The sequence below is a fragment of the Sapajus apella genome, unplaced genomic scaffold (assembly GCF_009761245.1).
Source record: "Sapajus apella isolate SASKATOON/1434 unplaced genomic scaffold, GSC_monkey_1.0 scaffold30, whole genome shotgun sequence".
In the NCBI taxonomy this organism is placed as follows: Eukaryota; Metazoa; Chordata; class Mammalia; order Primates; family Cebidae; genus Sapajus; species Sapajus apella.
The window spans coordinates 3599861-3617641 of NW_022436970.1; the positions used below are offsets into that span (position 1 = coordinate 3599861).

General features: G+C 44.5%; 1 protein-coding gene across 3 annotated transcripts in view; it reads right to left on the minus strand.

The window, feature by feature from the left end:
- FECH (ferrochelatase) overlaps positions 1–17405 on the minus strand; it is a 40667-nt gene extending 23262 nt beyond the window's left edge. The window contains exons 1-5 of one of the 3 annotated variants that reach the window (XM_032293576.1): positions 17192–17349; positions 11482–11586; positions 10618–10732; positions 2943–3062; positions 1503–1651 (exon numbers count right to left, since the gene is read on the minus strand). In XM_032293576.1, the coding sequence (XP_032149467.1) occupies positions 1503–1651; positions 2943–3062; positions 10618–10732; positions 11482–11586; positions 17192–17258 (556 nt within the window). In that variant the 5' untranslated portion in view covers positions 17259–17349. Of the gene's footprint in view, positions 1–1502; positions 1652–2942; positions 3063–10617; positions 10733–10977; positions 12614–17191 lie in introns of those variants that run through there. The other 2 variants (XM_032293578.1, XM_032293577.1) reach the window with 2 other exon arrangements.
- Between the last annotated feature and the right edge of the window lie 376 nt (positions 17406–17781).

Here is a 17781-nt window from a genome sequence, read left to right on the forward strand (position 1 = left end):
TTTAGACAGGGTCTCACTCTGTTGCCCAGGCTGGAGTGCAGTGGTGTGATCACGGCTCACTGCAGCCTCAACCTCCCTCACTCAAGCGATCTTCTCACCTCAGCCTCACAAATAGCTGGGCCTACAGGCATGTGTCACCATGCCTGACTAATTTTGGGGTTTCGTTTTGTTTTGTTTTGTTTTGTTTGTATGTGTAGACAGAGTTTCACCATGTTGCTCAGGCTGGTCTCACACTCCTGGGCTCAAGCAATCCACCAACCTTGACCTCCCAAAGTGCTGGGATTACAGGTGTGAACCACTCAGCCAGGCCCACAAAAAGCCTTTGATCATGATAAACCGTTAATATCTGGTGTTTGTTCTCTATCAGGCAGGTGTGAGTGGAGGGCTGACATTTTAAAAGATGCACTGCGGCATGTGCGGAGGAACCACATGCCCTTGGGCCCCAGCTGAAAGCAGGAAGCAAGCCGGATGTGCAGAAGCACAATTGAACAAATTTCCAAGTGAGGTGATGTGCGAAGGGGCCAGGGCCCTTTGTTACTTTCTGCCATGGGCACCGGTGGATTCTGAGAGCAGCTGGAGTGGATGCTCGCTCAGTGAGGTCAGAAAAGAGTAAAAGGTTCCCTTTGGTCCTGCCTAGTGAAGCTCTTCTCCTTGAGGGTCCCCAGCATCACAAACCTATCCTGATCCCAAAGCTCTAAGATATATTTGCAACAAATGTAATTCATGTGTCCTGAGATGTACATTTTTTTCGGTTTTAACATTTCTTATATCAGTCCAGTCGCTAATAGATGATGCCTTAAAATCAATTGGTAGTGCTTTTGTGTCTTAGTACTATACAAAAACAGTGTGTCCTACAATCAGTTGTGTGTCTTTGATGTGTTTAATATGGCATGTTTACTTCATCCATGCATATAGTGGTTCACTCTGCACACTGTTATTCTGTATAGAGGTTCTCAGATGTGCACAATCCTCTTTCAGTGTCACGTCCAACAAGGACCTTCAATACCTTACAATGGTGGTATTCTGAGAGCTGAAAGCATCACTGCAAGTTGCTTAGCGTCTTGTGGCTTCCATGAGAGCTAGCTAATCCCGCTCTCAATGTTCTAATTAGCTATCCAACTAGAAAGAAAAGGCAACAGCAGCAGCCTCAATCCATTTTCCAAAGATTTCTTTCCAGCGTAATGATATATGCACCTTTTATTCATGGTATGTTGCTTGTGCCTTATATTCTAGCTCAACTTAATAAACATCTCAAACTTCCTTTTGAACCTAATGTCCCAAATCCTTAGCTTTATTTATTTGTAATGTAAGACGTAATAGCAGAGGCTAAAGGTCAAGGGATAATGCCTGGAGACCTAAATTAATTGACCATGTATTATGTAGAAACATCACCAATCAAGTTGCCAGTACATATGAAGCATTTAGCATCTACTACTGTTCTGAATGTCACAACTACTTTGAAAGAACTAATCTAGCTACATGTTAATGAAGAAACAACATACCTGTGTTGGGGGACAATTCATCCAGCAGCTTCACCATGCCCTCTCCCTGCTTGGAAGTCCACATCTTGATGGGGGATCCGCCTCCAATCCTGCGGTACTGCTCTTGAATCTTGGGGGTGCGGCGTTTGGCGATGAATGGTGCCAGCTTACTAAATCATTTAACATGCAGGTAAGTGAATTTTACTCCACCTTAGCAATCTGAGAAATGTTTTCTACTCAATTTAAAAAGTAAGCAAAATTTGAGAGAGTCTAACAAGATTAAGCCTTTAAAACAGAAGCTTGAGGTCAATGACAATAGTCAGCTCCCTTGGTGCAGATTAAGGAGCTAAATCTAGACCCTCTCTGAGAATTAACCCAGCTGTGCTCCACAAGTTGTTTCAGTAGCACACCCTGAAGATTCAGGACACACAACACCCATGCAGAGAGCCTGGATGTGTGCTAGCTACTAGTGTAACACATTTTGATCCCACACCTAACGAGAACTAGGATATAAGACCAAGGAAGTAGACATTCCTCTTAATTTAAAAAAAAAAAAAGAGGCCTATTAATCTTATAGATATACTTGCATATAAGAGCAAAGATGTATGCACAAGAATGTTCACTGTGACACTGCAAACAACCTATCATGAAGCACAGACTAAACAAACTTACAGCCATATGATGCAATTTTAAATAGCAATCAAAAAATGAACCAGATCTATATATCAATATAATCTGTTATGAAACAAGATACAGCATATTTTTTTAAAAAAAAAAAAGGAAAGTGTCAAATATAGTGTATAACTACATTCACATTTGTGTAACAGTGGAGGAGTGTGTGTGTGTGTGTGTGTGTGTGTGCGTGCGCGCTTGGATCTGTATGGACTATTTCTGGATGTGACAGCATTTACCTCCATGTGGGTAACTGGGAGTGCAAGGTGAAAGGGACACTTGCCTTTTATTGTAATTACTTTTATACTATTTGCACTTTTTATCACCTGCATGTATTAATTTTTCATTACAAAAATCTATTTTAAAAGAAAAAAGAGGGAAGAAGGGAAAGAAGGATGACAGGAAAAGGACAGCAACAATCCGTATTTATAGTACAAATGAACAATCATCATTGCTTCCCTGAGTGTTAATCAGCCATTAAGTGCCAAGTACAAATATATCTTTAAAAATCTTTAAAGGTACTTAGGCTATGTCAAGACAACTGCAATTTCCAGGGCCCTGGGGAGCAAAGAGCTCAAGGAGAATCTTCACTAACTTACTCTCTCCCCTGCAATTTTCTGATATCATATCCTTCTGATATCCAATAGAAAACAATGCTGCTGCTTTAACCATTACCAGATACACCTTAAAACTATTTCCTGTTTTGAAATTGCAGAATTGAGAAACACATGTAAGGTAAAATGTAGTGCCAAGGTTATCATAACGTCGCGGTGTTTGTATGTATCTCACTTCTGAATAGGAAGCGTCATGAGATCTCGGTCCAAGAAGAGTCTCAGAAGGAAGTCGTGAACATCTCCGAGGGTTTCAGGGCCTCCCATGTTTAGCATTAATATTCCAGTTTTCGGCTTCCTATATAAAATAACATACAATGGTTAATTTGTCACAATTATTTTCTTTGAGGGTGGAATCTTGGTTCAGCCAGCAAACTCTTTTTTTTTTTTTTTTTGAGACAGGGTTTTGCTCTTGTTGCCCAGGCTGGAGTGCAATGGTGTGATCCTGGCTCACCGCAACCTCCACCTCCCAGGTTTAAGCAATTCTCTTGCCTCAGTCTCCCGAGTAGCTGGGATTACAGGCATGGGCCACCATGCCCAGCTAATTTTGTATTTTTAGTAGAGATGGGGTTTCTCCATGTTGGTTGGACTGGTCTCTAACTCCCAATATCAGGTGATCTGCCCGCCTCAGCCTACCAAAGTGCTGGGATTATAGGTGTGAGCCATCACGCCCGGCTCAGCCAGCAAACTGTTATCTAACCTGTTCCATACAAAGGTAAATACTACAGCTCTTTCCATTGCCATCACACAGATATCCATTTGGGGACATCTGTGGCCTCCAGTTCCCCATGGTCCCAGCTTAGACTCCGACCTTTGTCTTTTGGCTTCATCCATGATATCATCTTCACTCAGCTGGAAATGTTTACCTTTTAAAGTCTCAGCCTGAACAGAGATCGAATCTTTAGGGACTGAGAGTTGAGGTAGAAATCTAAAGTTGTCCGGAGGCGAAAGCACCTGTACATGTGAATGCTTTATAAACACGAAGGTTACCTGACCTCTCCCAACTTCAGGTTTTCTCATCTGGAAAACACAGCATCCACCACCTGCCTCAAAATGCTGTTTTGAGAATTCAGTGGGTAACATCTTCAGTCACTTAGCACATGCTGGCACACGGTAAGTTCTACACAGAGCAGGGCTCCCCCATCATTTTAAACCCCCACAGTCTAATACCAGCCCATCCCCACTCTTGCATCTGCTCCTGTCTCTTTAGTCAATTATTAAATGACTACTGACTGAAATTATTTTTTACATTTTATTTTTGAAATGGAGTCTCACTCTGTCACCCAGGCTGGAGTGCAGAGGTAGGATCTCGGCTCACTGCAATCTCCGCCTCCCAGGTTTAAGCAATTCTTCTGCCTCAGCCTCCCAAGTAGCTGGGATTATAGGCACCTCGGCTAATTTTTGTATTTTTTTTTTTTTTAGTAGAGATGGGGTTTTGCCATGTTGGCCCAGCACTTCGGGAGGCCGAGGAGGCTCCTGAGATCAGGTCTTAAACTCCTGACCTCAGGAGCCCCCTTGGCCTCCCGAAGTGCTGGGATTACAGGCATGAGCCACCGCACCAGGCCTGACTCAAGTTATTGCTTGCTCCTCTGCTATCTTCTCCAGGACCTCCCTCTATTCTTTCATCCATGGCTCCTGTTATGATAAGCTTCACCTCTCCATCCTGCATGTAAATTCACTGCATAGAAAATTCCTACAAGAACTGGTGCTAACATTCTAATTAGTCCCAGGCTAAAGAATCAACCACTGAATGAGCAGGAAGAAGAAAAAGGAAGCAGAGCTCCAGAACAAAAGTTTTCGGCCAAGCAGCTTCTGGAAAACTAAAACAACAAAGTACTCTGCAAAAATGTAAACCTAAAATCCAGATCAAGCTCTGGAGTCTACACAGCCCAAAATGAGCCAGGCCGGGAGTTCCCCGCCAGAGGGCAAGGTAAAGCTGGAACAGGACCAGGTACCTCTGGCACGCTGGCGGGAGCCACCAGAAGACCTTGTGTGTCCCCATGAACAGGTAACCATGGGATGGCAGTGACTGGGAAACTAAAGAACAAGGAGCATGTCTTCCATTCATTCATCTTTTTTTTTTTTTTTTTTTTCATTTTAAAAAATTGAGCATAACTCACAAACCATAAAATTCACCATAATCTGAACAATTCAGAGGTTTCTAATACATCCGGAAGGGCAGAACACTATCACAACTATCTAACTCAAGGACATCTTCGCCACAGAGAATCTTTGTATCCATTAAAGCTGCTCTCCATTCCCTCCCCTCTCACTGGTGGCAACAACGGATCTACTTTCTGGGTCTATAGATTTGCCTATTCAGGGCATTTCATAGAAATGGAATCACATGATTGTGTCTGGTTTTACTCAGCATAAAATGTTCATGATTGTGTCTGGTTTTACTCAGCATAAAATGTTCATGCTACGTGTCATAGCATGAATCAGTATACTTCACTCCTCTTTATTGCTAAATAATATTTCATTATATGGTTATACCCTCTTTTCACTCTCAATAAAGCAGCTGAAAAATAACCAGCCTGAATTTTATCTAAACACTGTTATTGTGAATACTGAGGAGTCCACGCCCTGAATTTCCCACACCAGACCACCTGACTACTGCAGTGACTAAACCAACGCTGTGGAGACAGAGCCTGTGTAGAAGACCATTCCTTTTTATTTATTTATTTCTGATATGAAGTCTTGGTCTGTTACCCAGGCTGGAGTGCAGTGGCACAATCTCGGCTCACTGCAACCTCCGCCTCCCAGGTTCAAGCAATTCTCCTGCCTCAGTCTCCCAAGTAGGTGGGATGACGGTGTGCACCATCACACCTAGCTAATTTTTTGTATTTTTAGTAGAGACAGGGTTTTACCATGTTGGCCAGGCTGGTTTTGAGCTCCTGACCTCATAACTAGCTTACCTTGGCCTCCCAAAGTGCTGGGATTACAGGCGTAAACCACTTCGCCCAGCTAGAAGACCATTCTTAATGTGCTTGAAAACTAATACTACTACGATGGCATCTTTTTCATTTGTTTTTGTGTTTTTTTGAGACAGGGTCTCACTCTGTTGCCCTGGCTGGAGTGCAGTGGCACAAACAAGGCTCACTGCATCCTCGACCTCCCTGACTCAAATGATCCTCCCGCCTCAGCCTCCTGAGTAGCTGGGACCACAGGCACATGCCTCCATGCCTGGCTACTTTTTAAATTTTTTATAGACACAGTCTTGCCATGTTTCCCAGACTGGTCTCAAACTCCCTGCTCAGGTTCCCAATCAGGCCGCTGCCCCGGGCTTATGATGACACCTTAATGGGCAATTTTAAACAATTATTAACATCTGGCAATAATATAAGGCAGCAAGGCATGTCAAATGTAAACAGGTGGAAACTGTTTTCTTGATCAAACCTATTGTAAGTGAATGAGGTAAAAACCTGAATTCTCAACCTACAAATCAATTCCTGGGGAAGGGAAAATGTTGCATTACAATGAGGGCAGGGATTTTCTCACTCAGAACCCATTATAAAGATTAACTAAGGTCCCTTTTCACATCATTGCCTTAGACCAGGGTTTCTCAACCTCAGCACTACTGACGTTTGGGGCTGGAGAGTCCTTTGTTCCCGTGTAATGCGGGAGGCTTAACAGCATACCTGGCCTCTACCTACAAACGACAACAGCACACATCCCACCCCAGTGTGACAACCAAAAATCTCTCCAGACATTGCCAAATTTGTCCCAGGAGGCAAAAATGCCCCCTTACCCCTATTGAGAATCACTGTCTTAGAGGAAGAGGGCTTAATCCCCTTTTTACAAAACCAAGCGACTGCACTGAAGATGTTGTTCTATCACTCTTCCATGCTGGACTCCTACGACTGCATTAACAGGGGTGTTGAGGTTTCTTTCCTGGATATTTGAAAATTCCAGATGCATTCTTTTGTGAAGCGAATATTCCTTTAATCTTTCTATTTAGACCACCAGTCTTCTCCTGGGATCCTATCTTTCCCCCTCAAAATCTGTGACTCACAATAAATTAAGTGCATTTTCCCATGGATTGCTGCCAGTTAACAGATTACTGGTTAAAAAAAAAAAAAACCTCAGGCTAAAAGACTTACCTAAGCCACAGAGGGTATCAATGTGCAAACGGGATTTAGAGCTGTTTTTCATCTATAACACCTGAGCTCAGAACAAGAGTGGCTTTAAAGGGGATGCTGCTCTGCCCTGCTCATGGTTTTGCAAACCCATGTTGATCTCACACATGAAAGAGATGCACATGACTTGAAAATACCTAAATACAACATGCACTTAATTCAAAACTGTGTTGTGCATGATGAACGGCGCATTAGGAAGCCCTAGTCTGGCACCCCTCTATTCCAGAATGTGAAGTGAAAGCTTTAGTCAAGGGTCTCCGTCTCCTTTCCCTCCAGACAGAACACACCTGAGACCAAGGTCTGAATATTCTTGTTCCGTTTGTTTGAACATAAAAGTGTATATAGTAAAACATATTTAGAACTTCTCACTTGGGAAGGTTTCAACATTTTGCCATTTTTATATCCTGGGACTCTCAAAACACAAGGATTTTCCTTGAAATAGTAAATGCACATAACAGAAACTTAAGCTTGTCAATAAACGATAATTCTATTCTATATATGATCAGCCTCAAGAAAAAGTAATAAGATCCCAGCTCTTCATCAAACCTGTAAGACGTGCTTGGCCTGTGGGTCTACAATGCCTCCAGAAAAAAATTTGGCAAACTATAGCCCATGCACTAAATCTGTGTACACACATACAACCCTACTGCCTGTTTTTGTAAATAAAGTTTTACTGGAACACAGTTCCCCTCATTGTTTACATAATATCTATGGCTGCTCGCACATGACAACAGCAGAGTTGAATAGCAGCAAAAAAGAGGGTTTGGCCTACAAAGCCTGAAAAATTTACTACCTAACCTTTTACAGAACAAATCTGTCCACCCCTAACCTAGTGTAGTGTTGAGTCTAGTATTATAGTCTAGTCCAGTCCAAGGATTAAGCAGCACAGTGCCTTCATAATGTCTTCCATCAGAATGATCCACAAAGACACTCATTGCTTCACCATTTCTAATATTAAAAAGCTAGAAATCAGGGCTGAGTGCAGTGGCTCACGCCTGTAATCCCAACACTTTAGGAGGCTGAGGCAGGTGGAGCACGAGGTCAGAAGATCCAGACCACCTGGCTAACAGTGAACCTGTCTCTACTAAAAACAGAAAAAATTAGCCAGGCATGGTGGCAGGTACCTGTAATCCCAGCTACTCAGGAGGCTGAGGTTGCAGTGAGCTGAGACAGCGCTGCTGCACTCCAGCCTGGGTGACGGAGTTAAAAAAAAAAAAAAACTAGAAATCACCTACATGTCCCATAATGTGGGACAGGGTAGTTTATGATTTAATAAAATATTCTTCAGTTACTAATATAGACATATATTTATACTTATATGATGATAAAGTAAATAAAGAGTGTGTTATAAATATATGATGTACAGTACTATCACACCTTGCTAAACACATACTGAGTGAATATTAATAGTCATACAGACAAAATTGGCCTGGCTGGTGGCTCACACCTGTAATCCCAAGCACTCTGGGAGGTTGAGGCAGGAGGGTTGTTTGAGCCCAGGAGTTCAAGACAAGCCTGAGCAACACAGTGAGACCTCGTCTCTATTTTATTTTTTAAGAAGAGAAAGTGAGAGACAAAATATTGGGTGGTAAGATTATTCGTAATGTTTATTTTTTATTTTTGCCTATTCTCTAAAATGAACTCGTTTCTTTTATATAAATATGCTCTAAAGTTACTTAGTAGAATTTGAAGACTTTCATTTAATTTTAATACTACTAAGGCGACTTATAGTAATGACTATTGCCACTAAAATAACACACAAATGAAATAACTTTTCTTCCAGGGTTCCACATTGAATCACTTCTTCAGTTTATATCAAATCCCAACCCTCAGTGCGTAAGGCTGAGGTGGGGAGAGGGGCTGTGAGGGGCAAGGAGGGAAGGAATGAGGCCCTGCTGGGCATGCTGCCAGATGAAGAGGTTATCTAAGGCCCATCCCCAACTAACCTCAGTTTACACAGCACTCAATCATCATACCCATTATCATACAGCAAAAATAACAAACACAAAATAAGAAAATTTTGGTTTTGGCCAGGCATGGTGGCTCACACCTGTAATACCAGAACTTTGGGAGGCCAAGGCAGAGAACTACTGGAAGCCGAGTTCAAAACCAGCCTAGGCAGCAAAATAAGATGCCATCTTTACAAGAAAAAAAAAAATGTTTTTAATTAGCTGGGTGTGGTGGTGTGCATCTGTAGTCCTAGGTACTTGGGAGGCTGAGACAGGAAGATGGCTTAAGCCCAGAAGTTCAAGGATGCAGTGAGCCATGATCACACCATTGCACTGCAGCCTGGATGACAGTGCAACACTCCTTCTCAAAATAAAAACAGTGGCTCATGTCTGTAATCCCAGCACTTTGGGAGGCCAAGGTGGGTGGATCAATTGAGATCAGGAGTTCGGGACCAGTCTGGCCAACATGGTGAAACCCCGTCTCTACTAAAATTATAAAATTAGCCAAGCGTGGTGGCATGCACCTGTAATCTCAGTTACTTGAGAGGCTGAGTCAGGAGAATCACTTGAACCTGGTAGGTGTAGGTTGCGGTGAGCCAAGATCGTGCCACTGCACTCCAGCCTGAGAGAAAGAGCAAGACAACCTCTCAAAAAAAAAAAAAAAAAAAAATGGCCAGGTGTGGTGGCTCATGCCTATAATCCCAGCACTTTGGAAGGCCAAGGCCAAGGCGGGCGAATCACTTGAGGTCAGGAGTTCGAGACCAGCCTGGCCAACATAGTGAAACCCCATCTCTATTAAAAATACAAAAATTAGCCAGGTGTGGTGGCATATGCCTGTATTCCCAGCTATTTGGGAGGCTGAGACATCAGAATCACTTGAACATGGGAAGTGGAGGTTGCAGTGAGCCAAGATCCTGCCACCACAGTCCAGCCTGGGTGACAGACTGAGGCTCTGTCTCAAAAATAAATATATATATATATATACACACACACATATATATTTATTTATTTTCATACTTGTACAATTTTCATCAAACAATGTGTGATCTAGCAGAAAGGTCATGGAGTTAAATAGGTCATAGCAGCTTTCTTTCTCCCTGCCTGATGTTCAAGTGTGCTGTTTCTATTTACTCATCTCGATAACTTTACAGAGTCCTCTGTTGCTTCTGTACAGAGGAGGACTTGGGAGCAGTTGTGACTTCTGTTACTAAACAGGACACTTGCAACAACGCCATTCCTGCTGCCAGCCACCAGCAACAGAAGAGCTGAGGTATGAAACGTGTATTTCACTTCTTTAATAAACAATAAATCTTATTACATCCTTTATAATTACATTCACTGTGTTAACGAATGAAAAACAATACTCTAGTTTCCTATAGAAATTCTTGGTTGATCAGTTATTCATTATCCTGTACAGAACATACATTTTATAGGCATAATTACGTTAGATTCAAAAATACATTTCCAGCATATATCATTTGTGTTATGTGACATATTCCAGAACCGAATTCTTAACACGATTTGCAGACTGTTTGGACTCAGCTCTGTGTCTTTTAACAATAGCCCTGTTGTGGGGAAGGATCAAGTGGGGAAGGAGGGTGTAAAACCTGTTGTTTCACAGCTGTTGAAAGGAAGCCAAGACAACAGTGCATGCCTCCTTCCATATTGGCTTTTCCCAGCACCCTTCCTCTGAGGCAGCTTATATGTACAGAGGTCTGCATCAAGAAAGAGAAATCCTTATTTGTACCTGATGTTAGACTCATACCTCTTCTCTGGCTGAACTTGAGGCTTTGCACCCAGGGCATGCTGGGCTGTTTCTGCTGCAGCTGCACCCGACTTCCACCTCCATGGCTGACAGGCCCTCCAGCTGCCGGACACCACTGTGACAAAATTAAAGTGCTCGCATGAAATCTAGCTGGAAAGTAATTTCTTCTGAAGAGGTCCTGAGAGCATAATTCCTGGCTTTAAAATTTAAAGAGATGTGATAGCAGAAATGATTTTCCTAGCATTTCTCTGCAGGCAGGTAAAGGCACTTAAAGCCTCTCCAAGGGGATGGGGTGGAGGATCGCTCCCCTGGGATGGCTGATGAGAGCCTGCAGGGAAGCATTTTAGAAGCTACACACACCTCCTCTCCCCACCGTGGCTGCAGATTTTGATATGATCCCTCATAAGAAGCCTTGCACGTGACCAACATGACTGACGGTAGCGTGTTGCTCCAGTGGAAGGAGAAGGGACTGCAGAAAAGGTGAAAAGCTGCCAATTTAGGGAGTGGCAAGTAGGCCAGTTTTCAACTAGTTGCATTTCTCTTTCTGCCCCCAAGCCTCCTTCGGTGAGCAATGGTGCTGAGAGCCCAGTACTGCCCTTGGACCTTGACAAGAGGCCTCTGCTTCCCAGGGCTGGTTCTGGCCCTCCTCCCTCTGCACCCCACCCCTTGGTGTATGCAGCCTCTACTACCAAGGAGACATGCCCCCACCCTGGGAGTCCACATCCCACGAGCCAGACCAGGCTCTCAGCACCCCAGGACTCCCTGTCCCCCAAGCTCCGCACCCACTCCCAGGGTCTGTGCAGGCCTGTTTTCTGGATCCATCCTCCTGAGGGAGGTTGTGCCATTAGTGTAGCAAGTCTTGACCTGAATGGTGGCCAAGGGATAGCTGTTTGCGGGGGCAAGACTGGAACTGGGTGGGCATGCAAACCAGAGAATCCATCCAGGCTGTGCGCCAGACTCCTCGCCAGGCCAGAAAGAGCCGGTGGTAGGAGGAGAAGCAGAAAAGTGTGTGAGTCAGAGGCAGCTCTCCCAAGGCCTCTACATTTCTGCAGGAGCTCAGAGAGTTCAAGATCTCACCCTTCCAGGTAGTGATGAAGGTCTATTTGTCAACATAGGAGGACAGAACCTATTTCCCAGGTTGTTAGCTTGCTGTATCCCACATACCATATATGTGCCTTCAAGTATACCCTTGTCCTGGGCCCCACAGGAGGTGACAGTGGACCTGAAGAACCCACCTGAATTGAGGAGTTCATGTGCCATACTCAGCTGGCATATGAAGAGTACTGGTCCTTAAGCATCCAGCGAAATGAAACTGAAGCCATATAGGATGTAGTGAAGATGGCCACAGAAGAAAGTGGTTACTATGGCACCTGGTGCTATGCACACGACCTCTCTCCCATTCTCAAACCAGCCAGTTAGAAACCAGCTTGCGATTAGTCTCCTTCTGCCCTCCTCCTCCTAAGAGGTAAAGGTACCCTGAGGAGGAATTCAGGCTGTGGTCAAGCAGCTCTGACTCTGAATCCAGCTCTGTGGATTCAGAGCCTCAGTCTGTTACCACTTACTAGCAATGTGATCTGGGGCCAGGTCTTCCTGAGCCTGAGTTTCCCCAGCTGTCAAATGACACCTTGCCACAGGGATTCTTGTGAGGAGTAGAGCAGAGGAGTATAGCGCTCTGCAGCGCCCACCACGTGATTAGTGCTGGCATTAGTTTCAATTGTCAGTTTCTAGAGGACGGGAACTATACCTGCTCTAATTTTTATCACCTAGCACACCTATAAAATGTAAGAGAGTATCTCCAGGCCATTAGATTTCCAACCATCCAGATTGTGCACATTCCCAGCAGAGCCAATTATGTGAGCTTACGCTGAATCATCTTTACCAACTCAAAGTGGAAGTGCAAATATTCCACTTCCATAAAGAACTTAAATTTCCAACTGGATTTCCATAAAGAAGTTCAATTACATCTGGTTTGAGTTGATATTTAAAAAAAAAGAAAAGAAATAAAGAAGGCTAGGCACCATGGCTCATGCCTGTAATCCCAGCACTTTGGAAGGCTGAGGGAGGTGGATTATCTGAAGTCAGGTGTTCAAGACCAGCCTGGCCAACATGGTAAAACCCTGTCTCTACTAAAAATACAAAAATTAGCTGGGTGTGGTGGCGAGTGCCTATAATCCCAGCTTCTCAGGAGGCTGAGGGAGGAGAATCATTTGAGTCTGGGAGGTGGAGATTGCAGTGAGCCAAGATTACACCACTGCACTCCAGCCTGGGCAACAGAACGCATCCCCCCCCCAAAAAAAAAAGAAGTTCAATTCTGAGTCTCAAACCAACTCACATCTCTTACATAAGACTAATTCTGAACTTCATGATGGGATTTAACCAGGTTCCTAATCATGCTGCAACGTCCCTAATTCCTTATATGAATAAGATTGTATCAGATGATTCCATGGGGCATGAGAATAAAACCTTGGCATTCCACAGTTTTACTGCTGGTGCAAGTTTAGCATCCCAAATGTGAAAATCTAAAATCCAAAATGCTCCAAAACCTGAAACCTTTTGAGCACGGACATGACACTCAAAGGAAATGCTCGTCAGTGCATTCTGAATCTTAGATTTTCAGATTTGGAATGCTCAATCTGTAAGTATATTCTAAAAGCTAAAAAAAAATCTGAAACCCAAAACACCCTTGGTCCCAAGCATTCAGAATAAGGGGTACTCAATCTGTAATAAGATAACATTTCCTCCACTGAACCTAAAAAAAGGAGGGGGTGCTAGATGTGGGGGCTCACACCTGTAATCCCAGCACTTTGGGAGGCTGAGATGGGAGGATCATTTTAGCCCAGCCATTTGGGAACAGCCGGGGTAAAATAGCAAGACTTCCGTTTCTACATATAATTTAAAGGGGTAAAAAAAAAAAAAAAAAAAAGAAAGAAAGAAAGAAAGTGATGTGGAGGGACTAGATTTTCCAGCTAGCAGATGTGGATTTCCTAGTAAAATTTGGGAGCTGGTAACTTTTCAAGCTGCTTAACTATTACCATGTCCTACTTACAAAACTATTTTCTTCAGGGTTCACCAGATTCTCAGAGAGGAGAATGATGTTGCTACCAAGGGACCCTTTCCACTCAGGACTTAATACACTCACCCTTCAAGGAGTCATCTCAAACACTCCTCTCCCATAATGATCTGAAGGTCTTAGAGAAATGAAGAGTGTCTCCTACCAAATGATTAGCATGTGTCCAGGTTAAAGGAGTTTAAAATAAACATTCAAAGGGCCAATGAGACTCTGGAAAAGACTCAGCTCACAGCTAAAGAGAATCTGATGGCACAGGCAGCACTGTGTGGTGTAGAGAGCATGTGTTTGAAAACCAGAGAGATCTGAGCAGAAATCCCACATGGGACCAGGAGGCTGTTGGCTGGGCCTGGGCAACTCACTGAGATGCTGTAAGTCTCACTTTTCTCATCTGTAAAATAGTGATAAGGCTACTTCTGCAGCACTGCTGTAAAGATAAGGGGGGTGGAGGGAATATGCCCAGCCCTAAGAACAATGCCTGCCACACTGCATGTGGTTAAGCAAAGAAGTGAAGAATATCCAATAGTATAGACTTGCCCACTTATGAACTAAGACCAAGTAATTCTGTCCCTCCTCCTTACATGGATAACTGGTCTACCTTTAGAAGGCCTACAAACAGGCTGGGCATGGAGGTTCACACCTGTAATCCCAGCACTTTGGGAGGCCGAGGCGGGAGGACTGCTTGAGCCCAGGAGTTCAAGAATAGCTTGGGCCACATGGCGAGACCCTATCTCTGTTTTTTTTTAATTAAAAAGAAAAAAGGCCTACAAACAATAAAATTATCAAACAGAGATAAGCAGCAAAACACAAGATGACATAAGAAAACAAAATTTCCTAACTCCTGCGGTGGGGGACACCTGTAGTCCCAGCTACTTGGAAGGCTGAGGCTGGAGGCTCACTTGAGCTCAGGAGTTCGAGACCAGCCTAGACAACGTAGTGAGACTTGGTCTCAAAAAAAAAAAAAAAAAAAACTTCTCTCAACAAACAAACAAACTTCATAACTCCTGGACAAACCCAATAGGTGATCATTCAAAAGTATACCTATGACTTCAAGAAGTTCATAAGTTATGACTTCATGTTGTTGCAAAAAGAAATAAAGAAAAAGAGAAAAAAGAAAAAAAAAAGTTGGGCCAAATATGGTGGTTCATGAGGCAGGCAGATCACAAGGTCAGGAGTTCAAGACTAGCCTGGCCAATATGGTAAAAGCCCATCTCTACTAAAAATACAAAAATTAGCCAGGCATGGTGGTACATGCCTGTAGTCCCAGCTACTTGGGAGGCTGAGGCAGAAGAATCCCTTGAACCTGGGAGGTGGAAGTTGCAGTGGGCCAAGATCACACCACTTGCACTCCAGCCTAAGCAACAGAGCGAGACTCCATTAAAAAGAAAAAAGAAAAAAAAAGTTCATAAGTATCAATTGGTTCTATAAAACCAAATTAATATTTTGGATGCTTGGGGGTGAGACAGAAGAGGGTACAAGGCGAGGTACACAAGTACTTAAATCTATAATGGCTCTTTTCTATCACATAAGAGATGAGGATTACTTCAAAAGTACTTATAAAATATGTACCATTTTCAAAATTAACAACAGAAATAAGGTTCTATATTGTAACTACTAATAAACATTGGGTAGTTGCTGAAATGGAGCCAAAATACTCTGTCTTTTATGTAAACACTAAAACTCTTCTATTATCCTAGAATTCTTTTGCTAATTACAAAAGACAACATATGCTCAGTGTAAAAAACAGTTTAGAGGGCCAGGCACACTGGCTCATGCTTGTAATCCCAGCTACTAGGGAGGCTGAGGCGAGAGGATCACTTGATCCCAGGGGTTCAAGGCTGCAGTAAACTATGATGGCACCACTGTACCCCAGCCTGGGCAACAGAGCAACACTCCATAAAAAACAAACAAACAAACAAACAAACAAAAAACATTTAAAGTTTGGAAAGAAAAAGGCACCAAGAAAAAAAAATAATTCATATAGATAGCTAAACAGACAGACAGATAATATATGGCTTACCCCAGGAAGCTTCTTATTAACTCTGTTATATGCTAAATACATAAAGTACAAAACTTTGCTTTTCCACTTTTACTTTCTGAACTCATTTTCAGAAATACTCCTCAATGTTTTCTCACACAGATGTCAATCCTTTCCTATCAACCAAAATGATGAACGTATTATAACTACACCTTCAACTCAAAGCCTGTAACACAAAGGGACTCCAAATCTACTTCTGCTAGAGTTTCTGAATCTTTCAACTTTTAACCCAGACTACAAATAATTTAAAGCTTCACATATTGTTCCATGACCTAAAATCTAGGACCTGTCAAACTTTATTTGCCACAGGAAAGGTCGATAAAAGAAAAGATCAGTTCAATACTTCTTTCAGTCCCACAATTTGCACTGTCTTGCCTCTTCTTAAAAGACAATGCCCTTTGTCCCCCAGTACCCTTAGTGAGCTAGCCTCGTTGTACACTGGATCCTTATTATTTTCCTAACAAAGGCACCTCTAACGAGATATGGAGGTTCAGAGGGGATTCTCTCCACTCCAAGTAGCTGTCAGGCTGATGAACTTCTTAGAGAAATATGTCAGGTCTGTGTCCAGTCACCGTTCAGATGCATTAAATAAGCATCTTATTTGTGGCAGCCTTCTACCTGAATGGCTAGACATTTTGAGGATTCCTGTGTACCTACTGTGTGCCAAGCGATGCTCATGTTCAAGGCAAGCCTTTAAATATAGATATAGATATAGATATAGATATAGATAGATAGATATGATTTCAAAGTACATTTGCCAAGTTTAGGCGAGGTTAGGTGCCTTGTCCAAGGTGTCACAGTTAGAAATGCTGTCCCAACCAGGTGTGTGAGACCCACAGTCCCACTAGCGCATCCTGTGGTCACAACCTATTCACGGTTTGCATCAAAAACGTGGGAGGTTGTTCCTGGGTCTTACATATTCTCCAACTATCTCTAGAAAACACTACCCCCAAGCTGCTCCACGGTGGGTCTTGCTGCCAAGGAGAAGTGGGTACCGAGGGACCAAGGGCCATGGGCTTTCCTCAGCAGGGAGGGAACTGCGCTGCAGATGTCAATGGTGGTGAGGTTGACGATGCCTTCCTTACTGTCCTCTATGGCAGTCCCATAACATACCTTCCCTTGCGTAATCCTCACCACAATCTGGTTATTACAGATGACAATAACCAAGGCTCTGGGAAATTCCAGCCACCGCTCCCAGCCACCCAGCCGACCGATGGGACTTGAACCTGAGCCTCCTGGATCCGGGCGCCCTTCCCAAGACCTCCCGAGCCGGGAGTGTTGCCCTCACCCCTCCCAGGGCAGAGCCCGTCGCCTCCCTTCTCCGGGACGCCCCTCTCCCGGTTGCTCGCAGCTCCCCACGGCCGCTCCCGGAATGCCCCGGGCGCGAGCGCCCCGGCGCCAGCTGCTCCCTCTGCCCACGCCATCGCAGGAACCCCGGCCCTGGCGGCCGCCGCAACAGACCCACTTACGCGGATCGCGGAGCAGGGCGCCTGCAGCGCGCAGGGCCGCAGCCATGTTTGGTCCGAGTGAAAGCATTCCCGGGACAGCTCCCGGGACAGCCCCTGCTCCTCCCGCGGCGGCAAGCCCAGGTGACCGCCCAGCAACAGCCGAGCTGGGCTGCGCTCCCCACACGCATCCCCAGCCCCCTGACCCCGCGCGGCTACCGGCGCCCTCCCGGCGCGCCCGCTCATTCGCTGCCTGGCCGGGGCGGGGCCACGGGGGCGAGGCCAGGCTGAGCCGGGCCGGGGCGGGGCCTCGGGGGCGAGGCCAGGCTGAGCCGGGCCGGGGCGGGGCCTCGGGGGCGAGGCCAGACAGAGACACGCCCCTCGCGGAGAGCCCGCCCGGGCTGGGCGCCGCTACCTGCAGGAGAAAGGGCCCGGGGCTTCGCTGGAAGCCCGCTCCCCATAACCATCGCAAAACCTGCTGGACTCCTCGTTGCGCTGTAGGGGTGCCCTGGTTGCCTCTGCCTAATTAGCCAAGGCAAGAGCCTCAGCCATGACTCAGCAAAGAACTTTTTTGACGTTTCCATCCCTACTATTTAGATATAAGGATGCTTTTG